At 45.3% G+C, this 21,955-nt stretch overlaps 1 protein-coding gene across 2 annotated transcripts in view; it reads right to left on the bottom strand.

Annotated features, from left to right (window-relative positions):
* Positions 1-21,955, bottom strand: part of PARP12 (poly(ADP-ribose) polymerase family member 12) — a 40,191-nt gene that overhangs the window by 2,362 nt on the left and 15,874 nt on the right. For both annotated transcript variants that reach the window (XM_032867769.1, XM_032867760.1), the window contains 7 exons: positions 21,759-21,882; positions 16,740-16,935; positions 12,522-12,663; positions 9,612-9,708; positions 3,875-3,950; positions 1,956-2,086; positions 978-1,129 (listed from right to left, as the gene is read on the bottom strand). In XM_032867769.1, the coding sequence (XP_032723660.1) occupies positions 978-1,129; positions 1,956-2,086; positions 3,875-3,950; positions 9,612-9,708; positions 12,522-12,663; positions 16,740-16,935; positions 21,759-21,882 (918 nt within the window). The remainder of the gene's footprint in view (positions 1-977; positions 1,130-1,955; positions 2,087-3,874; positions 3,951-9,611; positions 9,709-12,521; positions 12,664-16,739; positions 16,936-21,758; positions 21,883-21,955) is intronic.

Here is a 21,955-nt window from a genome sequence, read left to right as displayed (position 1 = left end):
AGACATTTCTGCAAAGAAGACATCCAGATGGCCAACAGACACATGAAAAAATGCTCCACACCACTCGGCATCAGGGAAATACAAATCAAAACCACAATGAAATACCACCTCACACCAGTCAGAATGGCTAAAATTAACAAGTCAGGAAATGACAGATGCTGGCAAGGATGCGGAGAAAGGGGAACCCTCCTACACTCTTGGTAGGAATGCAAGCTGGTGCAACCACTCTGGAAAACAGCATGGAGGTTCCTCAAAAAGTTGTAAATAGAGCTACCCTATGACCCAGTAATTGCACTACTGGGTTTTACCCTAAAGATACAAACGTAGTGATCCTAAGGGGCACGTGCACCTGAATGTTTATGGCATTATTATGTCCACAATAGCCAAACTATGGAAAGAACCTAGATGTCCATCAACAGAATGGATATAGAAGATGTGGTGTGTATATATGTATATATACATATACACACACAGTGGAATACTATGCAGCCATCAAAAGAAATGAAATCTTACCATTTGCAATGACATGGATAGAACTAGAGGGTATTAGGCTTAGCAAAATAAGTCAATCGGAGAAAGACAACTATCATATGATCTCCCTGATATGAGGAAGTGGAGATGCAACGTAGGGGGTTTGGGGGGTAGGAAAAGAATAAATGAAACAAGATGGGATCGGGAGGGAGACAAACCATAAGAGATTCTTAATCTCACAAACCAAACTGAGGGTTGCCGGGGTGGGGGGGGGGGTGGAGTCAGGAGAGGGTGGTGGGGTTATGGACACTGGGAAGGGTATGTCCTATGGTGAGTGCTGTGAAATGTGTAAACCTGGTGACTCACAGACCTGTACCCCTGGGGCTAAAATACATTGTATGTTTATAAAAAAATTTAAAAAAAAAAATACAATAAATAAATAAAAGGGTTTCCCAGGCCCTGGGAAGAAAGCCAGGTTCTGCCGGTGGGGCCACCTTTGCCCTTACCCTTGCCATAGGAAGTACCATGAAGACCACAGACCCGCCAGTCGAAGTTCTGCTGGCAGATGGCATCAACGAAATTTGCACTGGTGCCGTGGAAGAGCTGCCGCTCATCGACCACCTTCCCTCCATTTCTCTTCTGCATCTGGCCTTTTTGCCTAGAATCATGAGACAGGAGGCAGAGGGTGCTTGCTGCCAAATGCAGGCCACTTGACACAAGAAAACACATTTTATTAGAAGCGTCATGAGTCCAGGCCCGTAAGACCAGGGTGAACAGCAAAACCTGGGTGAAAAGCCCACAGGAAGCCTTTGCCTCCACAGCTCAAGGCCTCTTCAGCTTCTTGAACTCCTGAAGCAGACCAGACCCACTTCTTCCCCACTACCTTGCTTCCTCCGGAGCTTAGCCAGGGAAGCTGGGAAGCTGGAGGATGCTGGTCAGTGGGGGGCCGTCCCTCTCCCCGTTACCCCGATTTCATCACTGGTCCCGGAGTACAGATGACACTGCTCCAACCCCCTCTTCTGGGGACAGGTCAGCAGGACCCCAGGCCTGCCATGGTAACCTGCTGCAGATCTCCTCCCTATAAGGACAATTCACTGAGCACCCAAGAACATGCTAGTCCTCAAGCACAAAAATGAGGCGCGGCTCCCTGGCTGTCAGGACACAGCTCTATCTCCCTCTGCGTGTGGGTGGCTTACACGGACCGGTCCCGCTGATCTTCAGGCAGGGAGGCAGAAGTGCTGGCTGTCACTAGGGCAGCTTGAGTCCCCTCAACTCTGAGGGATGTGCCAACACTAAGCTATAAAGATGGAGAGATGGGGAGAAAAGCAGGGACATAGTCCCTGATGCCCCCAGCACTGGGCAAGCAGTGGCCGCCATCTCAGATTGTCCCTGAAACCCAGGACACGTCTGACAAGCAGCTAGCCTCCCGTGTGTGTACTAGAGGGGATGGTCAGCAGCTCAGCAAGAGTGGGCCCTTCACATACCACTGGTAGACTTCCCAGAGAGCCAGATTCTGGACTCGCTCAATCTTCTGAACAAAGTAAAAAGGCAGCGTACGGTTGAATAGGTTCCAGACCTTTTGATACTCGTCTGATGAAGAACTGAGGGTAATCTTCTGCAGGGAGCAAACATTTTTTTTTTTCTCCGTTATCCTCGAAGTGTATATAGATCAGTCCCTTCCCAAGGCTGCTTATAAAATGCTAGAACTGCAAGCAAACCCAGACAGTGATCACTACTCTCCCTTGACCAGAGGTGTAGTCTCTCCAGCTGTGGGGTGTTTGCGGTTTGTGGTCACTTCCCTGCTGTTCACTGTGGAACCCTCCTGAAGGACGGGCACGTGGTACATCGGCACCACTCTTGGTGTCCCCAGGACATCCCCACTCCTCCTCTGTATCCACACAGACTACATAGTCTACAGGACCAGAGCTGGTGTTAATACACACGGAGTGCGCACGTTTGGCCGAGCAGGGCAGACCCCAGTAAAGCAGGTGTGTATGGCAGGAGCCCTCCTCACCTCCGCGCCAGGGAAGATGTCAGGCGGGCAGACAATACACATCAACACAGGAGCACGAGGAGATTTGCAGGGATGGTGCCTGGCTACTGCGTCCTCCCAGCAGAGCCCACCTCTCCCTTAGCGCCTTGCTCTGGGAAATAGCACCCCCTAGGGGCCAGGAGGGGCCCTGACCAAGGGCCGCGGATGTCTGCAGTGACAATCCATCAATTCCTGCGCTTTCAGCCTGCAACTAACCCGCTGCCCTGTTCCTGCTCCTCGAGGCTTGGCCCGATGACAGCCTGTTAAGGGATCCCCGGGCGATCGCTCTGTACCACGGCCTTGCCCTACGGTGAGTGCAGTCTGAATGTCCATGCATCTCCTGCAACTGAAGTTGTGACTGGTTTCCTTGCTTCCATCCCATGGGAGGACACCAAACTCCTCTCCCTCAAGTAGGGAACCAGCCTGGCCCTCCCCCAGACCAGACTGTCAAGGGCTCCCATATCTGTCATGGCCTATAGCTCAACCCCACAACCGAGTGCTCCACAGCACTGCCTGACCTCCCTCCCGCTCCCCAGGGACTAGGCATGCCCTCCACCCTGACCTGGGCTCCTTCCCTATGTAGTCTTCATCGACCTGTATGTTCTTCCCCTACTTCTGTCTGTACAAGTATCAGCCATCACTTAGGTGCGGACCCAGTGAAACCTTCCCTATTCCCCTTAATCTGGTCACCTGGCCCTGTGACGCTGAGTACTATCGCTCAAGCTCGCCCAGCCCTTTGCACATGTATCTGGGCTGCTGGGGTCTCTGCATACTGGGGTCTGTGTACAACTCGATAAGAGGAGTCCTCCCAGGGAAGATAGACACAGAGCTGTCAGCACAGTGCTCAGTAGGACGCCAGCGTCAGAGGCAGTCTGAGGGCCTCACGTACACAAGGCGGTAGTGGACAATGGCCTGAGTACTCCATAGAACTCAGTGTAGCTCTCGTCAGCTGGAAGGCCCGACATGCGCCATGTGAACTGGTGTCCCTGTCTTCTGGTATCTGGCGCCTTCCTACAGCAACTCCCCTCGACATGTCCCTCATCACACTCAAATCCTCCCCTGGTTTTTTTCTTTTCTTGCTTAGTAAAACTAATACTTATTGGCTAAACAGCTGTTAAGCTCTTATTTCTGCCCTTTGAGAAATTTCCAGGTCATCATCCTTCATCCACAATACAGCCTCTCCCCTTGGGGTCATCCAGCTTCCTGGTGGTCATCCAGCCTTAAAACCCCTAAGACCTGAACCTAAAACCCCACACAGCTCCTGCCTCCTGACCCAGCCTCTCCTGACGGCTCCCTCAGTGGTGGAGTCTGCTCACTCACTGTGTCTAAGAACACCCTCTTCCGTGGCCCGAGGCAGTGTGAGTCCCATACCTTAAAGCCAGGGTCTGGCAGGGCCGAGGGGTCCCAATGGTCTGGGATGCTCTTTGGGCCTTGAAACTTGACACTGCTACAAAATGTAAACAAAAACACTGAGATTTTGTTTAGTCTTATGCAGATCTATTACTGGTGGCTGCCACTCACAGGTACCAGCAGTCGGGGGTCTCAGCATACCATTTGGTAAGAGCAGGCAGAGGTGGGGAAGCCCCTAAGCACACTACCCATGACATGGAAGCACATCTATCTTGGCCCACGCGGCCAAACCCCAAAACCTCAGGCACGAGGGATCCATTTCTCACCTGTATCTCAACACTTGGATGGAAGGCAGAGAGTAACTGATAAAAGGAGCACATACAAACTTTCATCCACAATTTAAAAATTCAAAGAGCTCTTTTTTCAAGCGGCCTCAATGAGGTGTAACTGGCATACAAAAACATTTTATAAAAGAACAGAAAATGTATGTCACAACTCATTTGGCAGGAGAGCCTGGCTGGCTCAGCCGGTTGAGCATCCCCCTTGATTTCAGCTCAGGTCAGGAGACGGAGCTCCATGTCAGGCTCCACACTCAGTAGGGAGTCTGCTTTCCCCCTGCCGCCCAACTCTCGTGCTCACGCTCTCCCTCAAATAAATAAAAATTAAAAAAATAAAAAAAACCTCCTCTGACAGTAGAAATTTGACTACAGCTGCTAGGAGGCTATTTGTGGTCTGTAAATATCCTATTTAAAGGGACTAAGCTTATTTCATACAGCTGCAATATTAGCTTGTTTAATTACAGGTTTCACATAATATAAGCACCTTATCATCTTTCCAAAAAATAAAAGTAAACAAAGACTGAGTTCTAAAAGACATGTGACCCAACAGGTCTAGGAACAGGAACTATGTCACTGTAATACCAAATCCCTCTGATTCTGTTTCAGAATGATCTGTTCTTTCTACAATAGATCTACCTTCTGTTTCCACTGGCATGAGACGTGTACCTTCATCCTAAGCCTCAAAGAACTCCCACAAATAACTCTCCTAGGAAAACAGCACAGTTTAAAATAACTAACCAAGGTCCCATAAGCAAAAATTAGCCAGAAACAGACCGTGGAGACTGAAGATGCTGAAATTATGAGGCAAGATTATAAGATTATAACACAACAATTATTTTTTCTGTGTTTAAAGAAATAAAAGAAAAACTTTAAAAATATATGCAAGGAACTGAACTATAAAAAGATGTGGAGGGTTTGAAAAAGAACGAGAAGGAACTTCTGGAAGTGAAAGACACTGCTTGCTAGGCGAAGTCCCAAGGACAGCCTTGTGAGCAAGGGAGACCGCCTGAGGAGAGGAATAAGGGGAACGAAAAGGGAAGGGCGGTCATCCAGAATGGGGCCCCAGCAATGCGGAGATGAGAGATATGGAGGAGAAGCTGGGACAAGGAGAAGAGAGGGAGAAGGCCTGGATCTGGTCCGAACCTAACCAAAGCTCTGAAAAGAGAGGAGAGGAAAGGCTGAAGGCTATTTTAAGGAGAACAAAGGAGAATCTCAGGCACAAAGGTCTAAAAAGCCCCAAGAATCTCCAAAAGGATAAATAAGAGCACACGCCCTGCCACACCAGGGTGAGAGCACGAACATCAAGACCAACACAATCTGAAAAGCAGTCAGAGGAAGACAAGAGTTGAGTCTGGAAAAGGGGCTCTGCTTAGACCAACAACCAATTTTGCAACAGCAGCAATGGAAACCAGGTGACAGTGGAATGAACTCTTCTGTGTTCCGGGAGAAAATAACCACACCCCAAAATGCTAGAGCCAGTGAAAATATCTTTCAAGACTGGGGGCAAAATGAAGATGTAGTCAGGCAAACAAAAATACAATTTTCCAAAAGATCTTCATCTAAGAAAATTTGAAAAGACAAAGCAGTAAAACATGAGTAAATCTAATGAAACATTCATTGTATAAAGTAACAATACTCATGAAGTTAAAAAACAAGAGAGGAAATTAATGGAATAAGGTATTTGAAAGCTCTTACATTAGTCGATAGGAAGACAAAGATACTGACCAACTCATACCTAAGAACACGTTATAATTTCTAGTGTGGCCTTTAAAAAAAATAAAGTAGGGGCGCCTGGGTGGCTCAGTGGGTTAAAGCCTCTGCCTTCGGCTCAGGTCACGATCCCAGAGTCCTGGGATCGAGCCCCACGTCTGGCTCACTGCTCAGCGGGGAGCCTGCTTCCTCCTCTCTCTCTATTTCTGTCTGCCTCTCTACCTACTTGTGATCTTTGTCTGTCAGATAAATAAAATCTTTAAAAAAAATAAAAATAAAGTAATACAGTACATAACTTCCAAACTAATAGGAGGGGAAAAAATGAAATGACCAAAAATATCCATAAGGCGGCAAGAAAAGAAAAAATAGGACTCAACCACATGAATAAAACATTTTTATGCAGGATATAAGGACAGTAAGAAACTAAACCAGAGAGCCGATGTGTAAATGCCATTTCAAACTTCCCATCAAACTCTGGTATTAAAACTCTGGAATGTGGAGATCATATTCTGTGACCCTGTCATTCGTGTAAACAGACAAGTTGTTTCTGAAAGCAACCCACTCTAGGAGTCCCAGCTGGCTAGAGAGGTGGGAGCAGACTTGCTTACTAGAGTTGCAACAGCTGGCAGCCGTCACTTGGGTTAGCAGGAAGAGCCACAGGCTTCACTGCACGGACACTGTGTGACTCTCAGGTTATGCACTAGGAAGATCCTGCCTGAATCAGGCATATCTTAGTCTGAATCTGACCAAAATGATCGCTTTCATTTCTGATGTGTGGTGTCTGTGGCCCTCTAAAGCCCACGTTACAGTGATAACAAAAAACATCCGGTCTCAGAAAGGTGACAGATTTTTCCAAACTGTATCTAAGATAGGCTTTGATTAGGGGAAAAATAAAAAATAACTTCCAGAAATAGAAGCAGCCACAGTTAACTAAACTCTAAATCCAGAAGCAATACATAGGAGAGATGGATCCATTTTACTAAAAAACAAACATTTCTGCCTGGGTATACAATACTTTATAAACAAAGCTGGCAACTAAGAAATCAAGAGAAAAGGTTTGTGATTTGTATAAGAAACTGAGTGCTGACCTCCCCAGTAGATAAAAGGCTCTTAACGTATCAAAAAAAACCACCAAAAGGCTGACAAAAAATTGAACAAAAAGACAAACTCCCCACAGAAAAAGAAAGGCAAATGGCTGTTAGAGTTAGCAAAAAAACTTTAAACTTCACTCATAAGAGAACGCAAATTAAAATACACTGAAAACACCCTTTGCCACACATGAAAACAGCAAAAGTCCAAGAGCTTGATGACTCACTTGTTGGCAAGGCCAAGGCAGTACCTCAAGCACCTTGAGGCAAAGTGCATAATGGTTCAACCCCATTAAGAGGAATTTGCATTTACCTTCTAGAACATTAATCTCCCTGAACATGAAACAGCACGTACACCAGATCATCCACCGTGGTGTTACCCTTGTAACAACAAAAGATCTGAAACAATGCAAAACATCCCTCCAAAGGGGACAGATTAAATAAATTAGGGTATGCACAGGTGTTGGAGAGCCATGCAGACAGACAGATTTCAGAAGACTTCAGTGTCCTGAAAGGGAAAAGAAAAGGTACAGAACAGTACATACAGAATGCTGCCTCTAGTTTGGTGCAAGAAAAGTGAAATCAGAAAACACTTTTATGTATACACATTGCTCATTTTTGCAGAAAGAAAGATAATAGAGATATATCAGAATTGTATGTATGCAAATGGCAACTCATTGTGGAAACGCTGGAGACAACAGGGAGGAAGATGATGACTACTGAGTATACCCTTTTCTTGGACTGATAATACCTTTTCTCTCTAGTTTGTATCAAACTCTTCTTTAAATGACCATGGTCCACAAATACAACTACTGAGGTCCATCTGCGAGACCCCAGAAGAGCCAGCAGAGAAACTATTCGGTTCACCATGAAACAGAAATGAGCCCGGTTTCTCTGGTTAAAGGAAGGCGTAGCTGGCTAAGGACAACACTGGCTGAAGTCCCAGCTTAGGCTGTGACACACCCAATGTACCAGGTGCTGTGGTACTTGCTGCCATCCAGCCACTCTCCCCCTGCATGTAGCCATGTGGATTGGAGAGAAAGAACCCTTCTCCCAGCTCCAAACCCAGGACATCTGCACCCAGCCTAAAACTTCTGGTTCAGTGGGGGTCTGGGTAGAGCCAAGCTCTTAAATATGCCCCATCAGCTGCAGGAGGGTCCTCTCCTGCCCTAAATGCTTAAAAGGCCCCTAGTGGCTTCTGGAACTCAAAAGGGAACCCGCCCTGAGGAAGAAGAGACTAAGCGGCCACTAAGAGACCAGCGGCTGCAGCCATTTTCAGGTTTTTGGTATCCCATGACATGCAAGTACATAAAACCATGAAACACATGGTTTTCTTATTGGTATATAATTCCATTATTTTTCTATCACTTCGACATCTTCAAACACTCAGATCTATGATTCAACTATTCAACTGAAAAATACAAACTGTGAGCCAGCTTCAAGCCTAACCGGCTTGCAGAGCACAATAAGCAGCCTGTAACTGTGCATCACAGATCTTCTACCCAAAAGATGACGCTCTGGCTCCAAGCCTTTCCCAGCTCCTGGCATATGGGCACTGGCAGTCACCCTGCCACAGGTGATGGCACCAAAGCTGGCATTCACACGTGATGCCACTGAAGAACAAAGAGCCATGTGCTTTGTCAGAAGCCAAGACCGCAGCTCACTACCAATAACAAAGTCGGACTCCAAAAACAAACAGAAAAACCCAAAGAGCTACTGAAAAGTTCCCTTCCAAGTTAAAAAACAAACTATACAATCACTTGAAGATGGAGACAGAGAGAAATTATGAGAAGTAAGATTATTACTGTTCCCTAACCATTCTCTAAATTAGCCTAAAGTCAGGAGTAAGTTTTTTGGTTTCCGGAAAAATCTGCACAAGAATACACTATGAATCAGGAACACCACTCACACACTTACAGTTAAAATATCTAATTATATGGCATGCGCCTAGGTGGCTCAGTCGGTTAAGTGTCCTACTCTTGATTTCAGCTCAGGTCACGTTCTCAGGGTTGTGGGATCAAGCCCCACGTTGCTCTGTGCTCAGCACGGAGTCTACCTGAGATTCTCTCCCTCTGCCCTTCCCCACCTCTGCGTGCACGCATGCGTGCGCACGCACACACACACATACACACACACATACTCTCTCAAATAAATCAATCTTTTTAAAAAAATCTAATTATACAATTTTTTCCAGTGTCTTAGGTCTTTTTTTCCCTTTATTTCATGTTGCACTTTGTTTGGCACCTTAATGCTTTATTAACTAAAAGTTAATTAGTCTACCATACAATTAGAAAAATACTGACATATTTCTATAAACCTGAATTATATTTATCATCTTATAATCCATGCTAATACTTCTCTCTCCGAAATGTGCTAAGTGTACCCTGATTTTCCAGTTTCATGAATTCTCAGACCTTTTCTGGAACTTGGCTATTAATACCAGCACTATAGTATTAAGTGAAGGAAAGTACGAAGGTCCTGCCTGGGGGGCAGGCCTGGGCACTCAGAGCTGGCACATTCAGTGACACAAGCCAACACACCCTCTCACTGCAATTATGCCAGCCCGAGGAGGCTTCCTGTACGTGCAGCAGAGCACAGCCCCCCAGCTCTCATGCCACCTACCAGGCTTGCTTCACCTTCACCTCCTGAGGGGACACGTATCTGGGTCGCCGGCAAACCTTTCTGACTGTGCCATAGACCAGGTTTTTCTGAACAAACACTGAAGAAGAAGAAAAAAAAAAAAACAAATATATATATATACACACACACACACACACACACACACACATAGGATGGCAATGTTTTATAAGTACAAACTAAATGGTTTGGAAAACTAATCCTAATATGTAAAGCCTGGAGTCAGTCTGTTAAAAAAACAAGGCAATTTTCACATTTCAAATATTCATAAAAGAAAATAGGTATCCTTAGGAGACTGGGTTTAATGAACACATGAATGATGAGTAATTGGCATATCAATTATACATGAGCACTTTTAAATTGTTCCTTCCAATCTTGTTTAAACCATTATTTTGCTTAGCAATTTTTCCCAACTTGGATATAAAAAAAGCTTCAGCCCAGCCTGAGACCAAATTACCACATTTTGAGCCAGAGGGATTTAGAGTTAATACACTAATTTTACTCTTACAACTTTTTTTTAATTTGACTAAACTGACTCCACAGCAGTATTTCTCAACCTTTTTAAACCTGTACCATCTTTAATAAACAAAATCCTTGTCCTACGCCCACCCCCATGATCCTCAGAGGTTCATCCTGAGGGGATGAGAGGAGACACTGATCCTCAAGTTGAAAAATCACAAACACCTATGAGCTAGATTACATGTCGCTTGCCACCAGGAAAACCCTGTCACGTCTTACTTTCTGCACTTAGAGTATAAAACCAGTTTTTTCTTTTTCATTTAAAAAAACATTTTAACATTAAGTTGTAGGTGTCTGTGACTTATGTTACTGCATTTGAGCATACACAGTCTGATCACTGAGGTGGGAGTCCCTCATGCTGTTGCCCAGGTGGTCATCAAGATCAGAACTCCCAGGGGTCCCCCACCTTCTCATCAGGAGCCCAGGCACCAGACATGGCTACCACAAGCCCTACTGTTGTCCATCCCTCACCTCCCATCAATAATTAGCACACTTACTTGGGTTTTTATTGGCCTCTTGACTGACATCATCGTAAGTCTCAAATGGTCTTTCACTGGTACAACTACTCAAGACATGCAGACTGACTGACTATATGTGAGACCCACTCCCTACCCTTCCGTGGATGGGAAAAAGTAAGTTTTTTCCCTTGTTACCCCTACAAGGGATACAGTAGGCTAAGTCCCTAAACAAACGTGACCTTGGGGATTCTGCCCATCTGATGGTAGCTAACAGATATCGCAGTTCTCCCTCTGGAATCGGCACTGGCAGTGGCCTTGAGCAAAGCATGTGAAAAGAGTCCCTAAAATGACAGCGCCGAGTCTTCCTCAATCCTACAGAACCAATCATTTGACCTGTTGTGTGTGTTTCTTAACTGTACTTGTTTGCTAATAATATTTCATTCATAAACATGTCTGGCCGACTTGGGTCTGAGACTTGCTTTCACAACACCTCACCGTGAGACAGGAACCTAACACCTCAAACTACTTCTGTTGCTGCTGTGATCCACCACCAACAAAACGAATTGTGCCTAACCATGTGAGACTGGGTCAGTGTGGGGTGAACACACTTTTTCCTGCAGTTTGCAGAAAACCGCATGTGTGTGCTCTTTCCCACCGTTATCCTGACTCTCGGTTCTGTCCCCTGGGGATACAGCCTAGGCTGAGAATGGTAAAGGCCGCATCTGACATTTCTGGCTCTGACATTTTCCAGATACTTAAAAGGAGTGTTTCAAACAGTTGCCAGCGGCCTTCAGATGGTTGCTAGTTGCATGGACTTGATCCTCATATAACTCACTGCCCCTTTTGTGCATTTTTATCTATCAGACTGTGGACCGGAAACCAGACTTGACCTACGGCTGCTGGTCCCCAGCAGATGCTGAGGGCGGGTGAGCAGCTCTCCCTGCAGAGAACACACTTCTGTGTTCTCTGCAAGGGCACACTGAGGGGCAGCGGTTCCACCCTCACCGAGAAAATAAGCACTACAAAACCACAGCGAGCAGGTCGCATGGTTTTAGGATAATTTAGCGCATGCACTCTGCTGCCCTCCCCATAGTAGAAGGTCCACAAAACAGAAAAAACAGCAAATTGTATTTAAAGGAAGGCCCAGTGAATTCCCTCAAAAGGTGCTGAACATTCAGAAGGACTCAGAGTTTAAAGGGTAAGGCAACACTGAGTTAAACAGAGCTGGGCTGATAAAACCATGAGGAAATGTCTTAAGAGAAGCCACAGAAAAAACTAAAATGAAAAAAAAAAAAAAATCCTCCAAAATCAGTCACTACATGAACTGGCCACTGTTTCTGTCTGTCTGCAAAGGCAGCCAGGACAAGTCACTTAAAGTTCAGTGTCAGGACACGATGGGCACAGGACAATCTGCTTCCAGTAACTTTTAAGGAAAGTGCACGTCTAGCATGTGCTCAGTCTGCAGCCCACCTGAGCCGCAGGTGCTGAGAGGACGATGGGGAGCCGCCAGGCCGGGGAGGACAGGGCAGAGCGCAGAGCAGAATGGCTGACACCAGTCAGGGACCAAGGTTAACCCTGGGACCACAGAGCCTCGTCCATGGCCTACAGGACCACCAGCGCTGCACAAAAGCGGCCCCCGCCTGTTCCTGCACACTTGGGGCTCCCGTTCTTCCTCGGGCTCCTCTCCCTTCACCTCCCTCTCCCGGGCAGCTGTTCCTCCACCCGCCCCGGGCTGCCACCATCTGTCACAGGTCTGACTCCCCTTCCACGTGGACAGCACTTCAGGAGCAGGGACCCCCTCTCCTTTTCTTTCCTGGCCCTCTGTGTGTACACGGAACTTCTCCAGGGTAAAGGAGGGAAAGGCCGGGCCAACAGATGGCCAAACCCTGCTAGGTGAGGACAACGGGTCAAGACGTACCTTTGAAGTCTAACTCGTATCTGTGCTTTCCAGCCTGGAACTTCAGGACGGCTGCCTGGGCGTCAGAGCCTGAGGCACAGTACGCCAGGTAGGCCTTCTCCAAATCGCTGCTGCTGACAGTGGTCACGGGGTGCTCCATGCCCTACAGGGAAAGCCAGACAGATACTCCATGAAGGCAAGAAGCTACGATGATGAAGAAAGCTGCTGGGTGCAATCCACACCACACTGCAGACATGCCTGCGGTGGGTATCTGTGTCATGGGGGAGGCAGGGAAGCAGGCGTAGAGAAGCCAGGGAAAAGCAGGGAGAGGGAGACACAGAATAGAAGCCAACACAAATGCCTCCTAAAAGCTGCCCAGGAAAATAGTAAATGCAGGTCCTGCAAAGCAGGTAAGTGGACGGCTGCGACAGAAGAAAGCAGCATTCAAATGACTCATAATGGGTGACACAACCATTTGAATGAGGGTGAACGTCAACACTGATATCTTCGATCCACTTGCAGGGATGGACTGAGCATAGCTGCCTCTTCTCTGCCCATTCTTGCACCCAGCACCCTTCAGAGCTTAGTCCCTCTCTGTGCTCTTTCCTGAACCCGCGGAAGCTCTCTATTTTTGCATTACCCATTTTGATCCCATACCTTCTCTCCAATTACCTAGAGGACATCTAAGATTTGGGGATGGACTGAGTTTGAATTTTGGCCCCTCTAAACTTCAGTGATCTCAACAGGACAGGAACAGGAACAAACTTAAGTCACACCCCTAACACGAGACAAGAGTGCCATCCCACCCTCAACAGGCTGGAAGAATCATTAAAATAAGGCCTGCAGAGCACACAGCACAGTGCCTGGAACCAAATGCTAAGGTGCCACAGAAATACTGGGCCGGTTTCTAGATATGCCCGTCTGAAGTCTGAAGAGGAATCTGGTCTGGAGACAGAGGTGCGGAGATCACTTAAGGTGGCCACTAAGGTCAGAAGAACATCAGGCATGGGCTGAACCCTGGGGACCCTCCCCCCAAAATTCATGAAGGGAAGCAGAAAGAAACAGCCCATGAAGGAGACAGAGGAGGAGCAAGGCAGCCAGGAGAGTGAGGAGGGAGTGGGCCAAGGCTGGAAATGCCACCAGATTTGGCACCTGGGCCCTTGACCATTTGCAGTGTCTACAGCACTGTGAGGGCTGTGCCTGGCAGTGTCCCACCTCCTGCGGGCACTCATGAATAGTGACTAGATGAGGGACACCTGGGTGGCTCAGTTGGTTAAGCAACTGCCTTTGGCTCAGGTCATGATCCTGGAGTCGAATCCCCCATTAGGCTCTCTGCTCAGAAGGGAGTCTGCTTCTCCCTCTGACCCTCCCCTTCTTGTGCTCACTCGTGCTCTCTCTCTCTCTCTCTCTCTCTCATTCTCTCTCAAATAAATAAATAAAATATTTTTTTAAAAAAGTGACTAGATGAACAAGTAACAGGAACAGAAGTCAGATCCTGGCAAGGAGGGGAATAAATGAGGGTCTTGCCTTTCAAGTAGAGATGGATGCGTTGTTCAGGTACAAAAGGGTGAGGGCAACAGTAGAGGTTTTATAGCAAGGTAAAGAGGATCACAGGAAAGGGGGAAAAAATGCAAAATGTCAATCGACATGAGAAGCCTGCTGAGAATGATCCAAAGAGGATACAGGTCAGGGTAAGGCATCCTGGAGCCCAACACCTCAGAGATGTCAAGGTCAACATAGGAAAATTCAGTGGGCCAAGAACAGTAAAACCTTTATACCCAAGATTACATTATGAATTGAATTGTGACACTCTGGTTGCCAAAAAAGATAAGCTGAAGTCTTAACCCTAGTACCTCGAAACTTGACCTTATTGGGAAACAGGGTTACTACCCTGTAATTAGTTAAGATGAGATCATGCTAGAATAGGATGGGCTCCTAAACCACACAACCTATGCCCTTATAAGATGACGGTCATGTGCAGACTCAGGGAGAAGGCCGCCGGACAACGAGGCAGAGCCTGGACTGAGGCACCCACAAGCCAGGGAAGCCACCAGAAGCTAGGAAGAGCAGGCATGATTCCTAACAAGTTTCAAAGGGAACATGGCCCTGCTGACACCTTCGTTTTGATTTCCAGCATCCACTGTGAGACAATACATCACTGTTGTTCTAAGCCACCCAGTCTGTGGTTGCCTCAGGAAATTAACATAGGGTGGAGGCAATGTGGACCTGAAATTGGGCTATACATCCTGAACTCAGGCAGAAGAGAACCTAGTTTCCCTGAATCAAAAGAAAATGGTCCTAAACTGTCAATTAGCAGAAAAATAAAGAAATCCACATATGCAGGAACTCCAGCAGTGTGTGGGGAAAAGAAGAGCTAGAATGGACAGGCCACCCTAGGAGAGGATGGTACCAAATGAGACCACACAACCAAAAGCCACTGAGCTCACACACGTGCATCTGTACCCCAGCACTGTGCAATATATGAATGATACCCAAATACAGGTCATTGCCAGAGATGCTCATGTCCTGAATGAGGTTATACACTCCGACTATACTGCAAGAAAGTAGCCGCATAGAAAAGAAAAAGGGAAAACCCTAAGTATGGGTTGTTTGGAGGAGAAAGGCCCCTACTCCCTAAAGTCATGACAATCCAGTATGCAAAGTCACCTAAGGAAAAATACTTTTGCATAAAAATACTTTTGCATAAAAATACTTTTGCTGAGTGGGTGTCACTAGGGTCTAGTGTCATCCCACTCAGCTCCCCAAGAAAGGGGACAAATCACAAAACAAAAGGTGAGAGGTTGTTGCATTAGCTAAGTGTTTCTCACCTGCCATGGGCTCCTCCGTGATGCTACCAGGTAAGCTCCATTCAGGGAGCATAACCAGCCCTTCATTCTCTCCTGCTCCTCCATGCCAGGCACGGCCTCCCGCCTCCTGCTCCTGACCAAACCAAGAGCAATGCTGGGGAGCCTCCTTGAGCAAATCTACATGGCAAGGAAGGTGGAAAAACCCAGGATGCTCAAGAGGGGCAGATAGGTGGGAAAGAGGGCAGACGGAACAGCCACCAAGGAAAGGCTGGCACTTGAGGACGCAGAGGGAAAGCAGATGAAGGCTGAAGTGAGGCCCCTGATGAGCGTGACCACGTCCAACAGGCCGGAGGACAGTAATTACTCTGTCCTTCAGCCAGCCAACGTCTCTGCCCTGAGGACCTGCTAGGTACAGGCTCTATTCTCCACACAGGGGCACATCGGTGGCACAAGAGAGACCAACCTCCCTGTGCTCATGCAGCCCACATTACAGTGTTCCCAGAGAAGAAGACATTCCAGGTGCAGGTAAGAACAAGAAACTCAAGCTTTAATATAGCCTTTTATAACCTGGAAGGGTATAAATGTCTATCAGACCATAATCCCAATATTCATTTTGGAAAGCTATCCACAGAGATGTGGTGACCTCCCTATCCTTGTACCTCTACAAGTGACCAGGGGACTCAATCTGATTCAGCCATGAACATCTTCAAATAATTGACAACAGCAGTTATTAGATTCAGATTCCAAATCAATACCTGAAATGAATCCATTTTCTTACACTTGCCCACATTCTGTGAAGTTGCTGCTACAGAGAAGGCAAAAGGCCACCTTCGAAAAGCCTTCAAGTATACTGTGCAGCTACCCAGACTCTCCTGCACACACAGGCACTTGCTCTGGAGTTACCTGTTCGACAGTTAGAGAGGCATCTCTCTACCCCATTTAACAAAACCAATGAAGAAATGTCATCTCATTATAATCTATAGTCATTCAGTTCTCATGAGGCCAACAGATACCTAAACATTCAAAGACAGAACCTCCTACAAAGGAATGGCTAAGGGGCACCTGGGTGGCTCAGTGGGTTAAAGCCTCTGCTTTTGGCTCAGGTCAGGATCTCAGGGTCCTGGGATCGAGCCCCACATCGGGCTCTCTGCTCAGCAGGGAGCCTGCTTCCTCCTCTCTCTGCCTGCCTCTCTGCCTACTTGTGATCTCTCTGTCAAATAAATAAATCAAATCTTTAAAAAAGAAAAAAAAAAAAAGGAACTGCTAACTAGTTTTGCCCTAATTCCCCCAAAGCAAGTAAGTCATAGGGGGATATGAACATCTTTGGCTTTGTCAAGACTCTCCAGGACAACCCTCACGTTCATGTCTGGGAATAGCAACGCCACCACAGACCCTTGGGGGAAAATACTTGCCCTCTTTCTGTGACACTTACTTGTTGCCCATATTCCTGCCAAGAACCAAACTCATCAGTCCAGTACCAAACCCAGTCAGTGGTGAGGATGAAGTGTGGAGGTTTAGTAACCGAGGAGGCCGTGGAGAGGCGGCGGGCGGGGGCTGCGCCAAACATCATGAACTCAAAGTCTAGACAATCAAAGTGAAAGTTGCTGGCTGACTCAGCACACAGGATCCTGCAAAAGAACATGAGAGAACATGAGATCCATGCAAAAGAACATCCACCAGCCAAGTGAAAACTCAGGTTCCACCTGTGGTCTTCTAGATGCTCAGCTGATAGATGTGAACTTAAATATAACAGTGTCACAAACTAACAGTGTTAGTTTTCCCCCCTCTAACACCGTAGGCGGGGAAAAATGTTCCAAGTGGGAAGAGGGGAGGGCAGTCGGTTCTTATACAAAAAAATAATAATGAAATTAATATTCTCTGAAAATAAAATTAGTCTCTGCAAGACTGATCAAGAAAAAAGGAGAATATTAGAAATACATACAGTAAAAAAAAAAAAGAAAGATGCCATAGACACTAAAAGGGATATTATAAGCAACTTTATAATAATTAGTTTGACAACAAATAAAATGAACAAACTCCTGAAAAATAGGATAAATTTACCAAAATTGACTCAAGAAAAATAGAAAACCTGACTGATCTCTAACAATTATAAGAAACTGGTCAATAGTTTAAAATCTCCCCATAAATTAAACATTACGCCTAGATATTCTTTAGACACATGGTCAATTATTCAGGAAAAAATAATTCTAATTGTACATGAGTTTTTTCAGAGAACAGAAAAAGAAACCATCCCAATCTCATCTTTATGAGGTTAGATATTTCCTAAGATAAAAACCAGATCAAGATAATATGAAAAAATTATAGGCCAATCTCACTCAAACATGGATGCAAAAATCTTAAATTAAGTACTGGCCATCCAAATTCAGCTGTGTGTGTGGGTGTGTGTGTGTGCGTGTGTGAGAAAGAGAGAGAGAGAGAGCGCGAGAGCGAGCGAGAGAGAACTGCATAACTATGACTTAAGCCTAGAAATATGGTGGACTTACCAGAAAATTAATGTCGTTAACTGCATTAACAAATAAGGGAGAACAAAGCATGGGCTCTTGATACAGAAAAAGCACTCAATAAAATTCAATTTTTATACACAATTTTTAAAAAACCTCCCAGAGGTATCTGGGTGGCTCAGCTCATCAAGCCCCATGTGAGGCTCTCTGCCGAGCAGGGAGTCTGGCCCTCCCTTTCCCTGTACACACACTCTCTCTCTCTCTCTCAAATAAATAAAATCTTTTTTTTTAAGATTTTATTTATTTACTTGAGAGAGTGAGAGAGAGAGCATGAGAGGGGAGATGGTCAGAGGGAGAAGCAGACTGCCTGCTGAGCAGGGAGCCCGATGTGGGACTCGATCCCGGGACTCCAGGATCATGACCTGAGCGGAAGGCAGTCACTTAACCAACTGAATCACCCAGGCGCCCCTCAAATAAATAAAATCTTTAAAAAAAAAAACAAAAAACCCTCTTAGCATACTAGGAATAAAATTGGGATTTGTTAGCAAGTCAACGATTCCAAACATTCACTCATGCTTAAGGTGAAACATTTAATAATTACTCCTCTTAAAATCAAGGGAAAAAAGAAGAAAAAATAATATTCCAGCTAATCACCACTTATATTCAGCATGCCACTGGAGGTCCTAGCCACTACAATAAGGCAATAAGGCAATAAGTCAATAAAAAGAAGTAACATGCATAAAAATAAAAAAGGAAGAAATTAAAATGCTATTCACAGGGGTTCTTGGGTGGCTCAGTCAGTTAAGCTTCTGCCTTTGGCTCAGGTCATGATCCCAGGGTGTGGGATGCAACCCCACATTGGACTTCTTGCTCATTGGGGAGTCGGCTTCTCCCTCTCCCTCACCTTCTGCTCCCAACTTGTGTTCACTTTCTCTCAAAGTAAATAAGTAAAATCTTTAAAAAAATAATGCTATTCACAGATACTAACTTCTAGATAGAATACATAGACAACTTGGAATTACAGATAATTCAAATTATCAGTAGAGTCTTCTGAGTTCAGATATTTTAGTAAAGTTGCAAGATGTAATAGTTGACAAAAAAGTCAACTGCATTTCTGTGCATCAGCAGAGAGAAACAAATTTTTTTTTTTTACTGGGGATGCAATGTACAACATGATGGCTACAGTTAACAATGTTTTACGGTATATATATATTTTTTAAGATTTATTTATTTGACAGAGATCACAAGTAGGCAGAGAGGCAGGCAGAGAGAGGGAGAAGCAGACTCCCTGCTGAGCAGAGAGCCCGATGTGGGGCTCGATCCCAGGACCCTGGGATCATGACCTGAGCCGAAGGCAGAGCGTTAACCCACTGAGCCACCCAGGCGCCCCGTTTTGTGGTATATTTAAAAGTTGCTAAAAGGATAAATTCTATAAGTTCTCATCATATCATAAGGGAAAAAATTGTTTTTGTAACTATATGAAGTGAGGGAAATTAACTGAACTTATTGTGGGGGTCGTCATACAATGTATACATCTATCAAGTCCTCATGCTGCCCACCTTACACTTGTACACTGTTGTATGTCAATTTTATCTCAATACAACTGGAAAAAAAAAAGTAATTCTCTAACAAAAGACACCCAAGACCTTAATGGAGAAATTACAGAACTACTGAAAGATATTTTAAAATATTTAAATAAATCAGCTGCTATCATGTATATGAACAGAAACTCTCAGCACCATTAGGATGTCAGTTCTCCTAGGACTGACAATAGTCAATGCAATTTCAATTTCAAAAATTGCAACAGAGATAAACCAGTAAGATTTAGAAATTTCTAAGGAGGAGCAAAAGACCAAGAGCCCAGGGAGCTCAAAGACAGACAAGATGGGAGACTGGCTTATCAGATGCCAACACACACTCTAAAGCTCCACTAGGTAAGACAGTGTGACACACAGACAGACAGACCAATGGAAGAGAAGAGACCAGAAACAGACCTGGGTGTATTTGCTAATTCCGCACCTGTCACAGGTAGCCCTGGAAATACATGGAGAAGAGATGGCCTACTTAAACAAGTGATATTTGGCACATGGGTCTGAAAATAAGCTATAAAAGGTGTTATGAGTTTGCCAAATTTGGCTCAATTTTGACAGTTTTAAAATAACTGCTGGCAATGGATGCTGGGGATGGCCGCACAACAATGTGAATGTAATGCCACCACAGTGTACCCTTAAAGATAGTTAGGATGGCAAATTTTGTTATGTGTATATTATCACAATTTTAATTTTTTTAATAAGTACATTTTTAAAAAGCAATTTTGGCAAAACTGGTTAATTCATCTGTGTAAGAATGAAAGTGGACCCATACTTCACCACCTACAGCAAAAGAGTAAACATAGTCCTTAAAACATCGAGACTTTTTAAAGAAAATTTAGAAACATTTCCTTATGGTCTTGGGATAAGGATTTCTTATGACTCAAAAAGTACAAAACCATAAAGGAAAAGATGGTTAAAAACTTCTCTATATTAAAAAATACCATAAGTTGACAGGAAGAGTTTATTTTCAAAGCACAATTAATATTCAGAAATTTAAAGAGTTCCTAAACTAAACAAAAAACTAAACACACAACCTTCCCCTTCAACAAAACAAGCAAACTACAAGGAATGGCCCCAAAACAGGCAGAGACACTTTCTCTCATTAGGACCTGGAGAGAGGGAAGCCGAGACACCAATTTACATCCCCAGGCTGGGCAAAGTTCAGATGGCAAACAATACCAGACATTAGGGAGACGGTCACCACAGACCGTGGATGGGGGTGGAAAGTGGCAGGATCACTTCGGAAAACAGTTTAGCATCACCTGGCAGAGCTGAAGACGGACCCAGCCTACCCACCCCCACCCGCCCCCCACAGTTTCATCTGCCCCCCAACCCGCGCGCATGTGCACCGGGAGACAGCACACTGTGGCTGAGTCCTGAGAACAGAGCACTGAGAGAAAGGCGCCAGACATGGTGGTAGAGAGGGTAAGTCTCCATTTAGATGGGGTTCAAGACCAGGCGAGACTAATCTGTGGTGACAGATGTCAGAACAATGGTGGCCCACGGGTGGGCACTGACGCAAAGGGGACAGGAGAAGACTTTCTGGGGTGATGCAAATGATCTCTGTTTGGATTAGAGTCTCTGCTACATGAGCGCGTGCATTTGTCAAGACTCAGCGAACTATGCAATTACTATCTGTGCACTTCCCTATGTGTAAATTCTGCCTCAGAAAAAGAGAGAGGGGGGGCACATGTGAGCCAATTCATCTTCCAAAGGGGAACAATTTGTTTCACATACTTTACCAGCAGCAATTTGTGTGTAACTGCACTCTGAGCACAAATTTATTTTTCCCATTTAAAAAGTAGCCCTAAATTCTTTTCTTGGCAACACATTTTAGCAAGTTGAAGCCACAATATGAAAAGTATTTGAAAATAAGCCTCTCTGGGACTTGCCAATTGACTCTGAATTGACTAAGTGAAAATAGTGGGACACATTTAGAAAAATTAAAAAGTTAAAAGCCGAACAATAAACAGCAGTTCAGCTACAGGACTTTACACACAATGGCTAAAATTTCACTAATGAATGCCTCTTGCTCTTCTGCGGTAATCAGTGTGGATATATGTACGCGATCAATCCCAGCAGCAAATGATTCAAAACTTACTTGGTACCAACATCTCCTTTCCCCACAGCTCCTTCCTAAAGGAGAGAAAGGTGGGAAAGCAGAGGACCAAAACACAGTATGAACATTAACTTCTAATTTCCAGCCCAGAGCCTTCACCTCCGGTCCAGGTTGTTTACTTAGGGTGGGAGGGGAAGAGGGTGTATGTGTGTGTGTGCACACACATGTGTGTGTGATACACGCACGCGGTATCAAATCTCAACTCTGCTGAGTCTCAACTCCCCACCCTGCACTCAAAAGCCCAGGCACACAGTGGACACAAGTGACATAATTCATACCTGTCTTTCCTGGGATTGCTATATGCCTCTTCAATAAGCTCCATTTTGTCCAAATCTTTCCACTTGCCTCTGTCCAAGAACTGCCATCGATATGGCAAATGGAAGTGAACTTTATTGCACTTATCTAAAATAAGAATATAAGGAAGTAAGACATCTTGGCAATATATACACAGCATGACCTAGTCCTGTGGTTCTCA

This window comes from Lontra canadensis, unplaced genomic scaffold (assembly GCF_010015895.1).
Source record: "Lontra canadensis isolate GAN:19392208 unplaced genomic scaffold, GSC_riverotter_1.0 scaffold2, whole genome shotgun sequence".
Classification (NCBI taxonomy): Eukaryota; Metazoa; Chordata; class Mammalia; order Carnivora; family Mustelidae; genus Lontra; species Lontra canadensis.
This window is presented reverse-complemented; position numbering and strand designations above follow the sequence as displayed.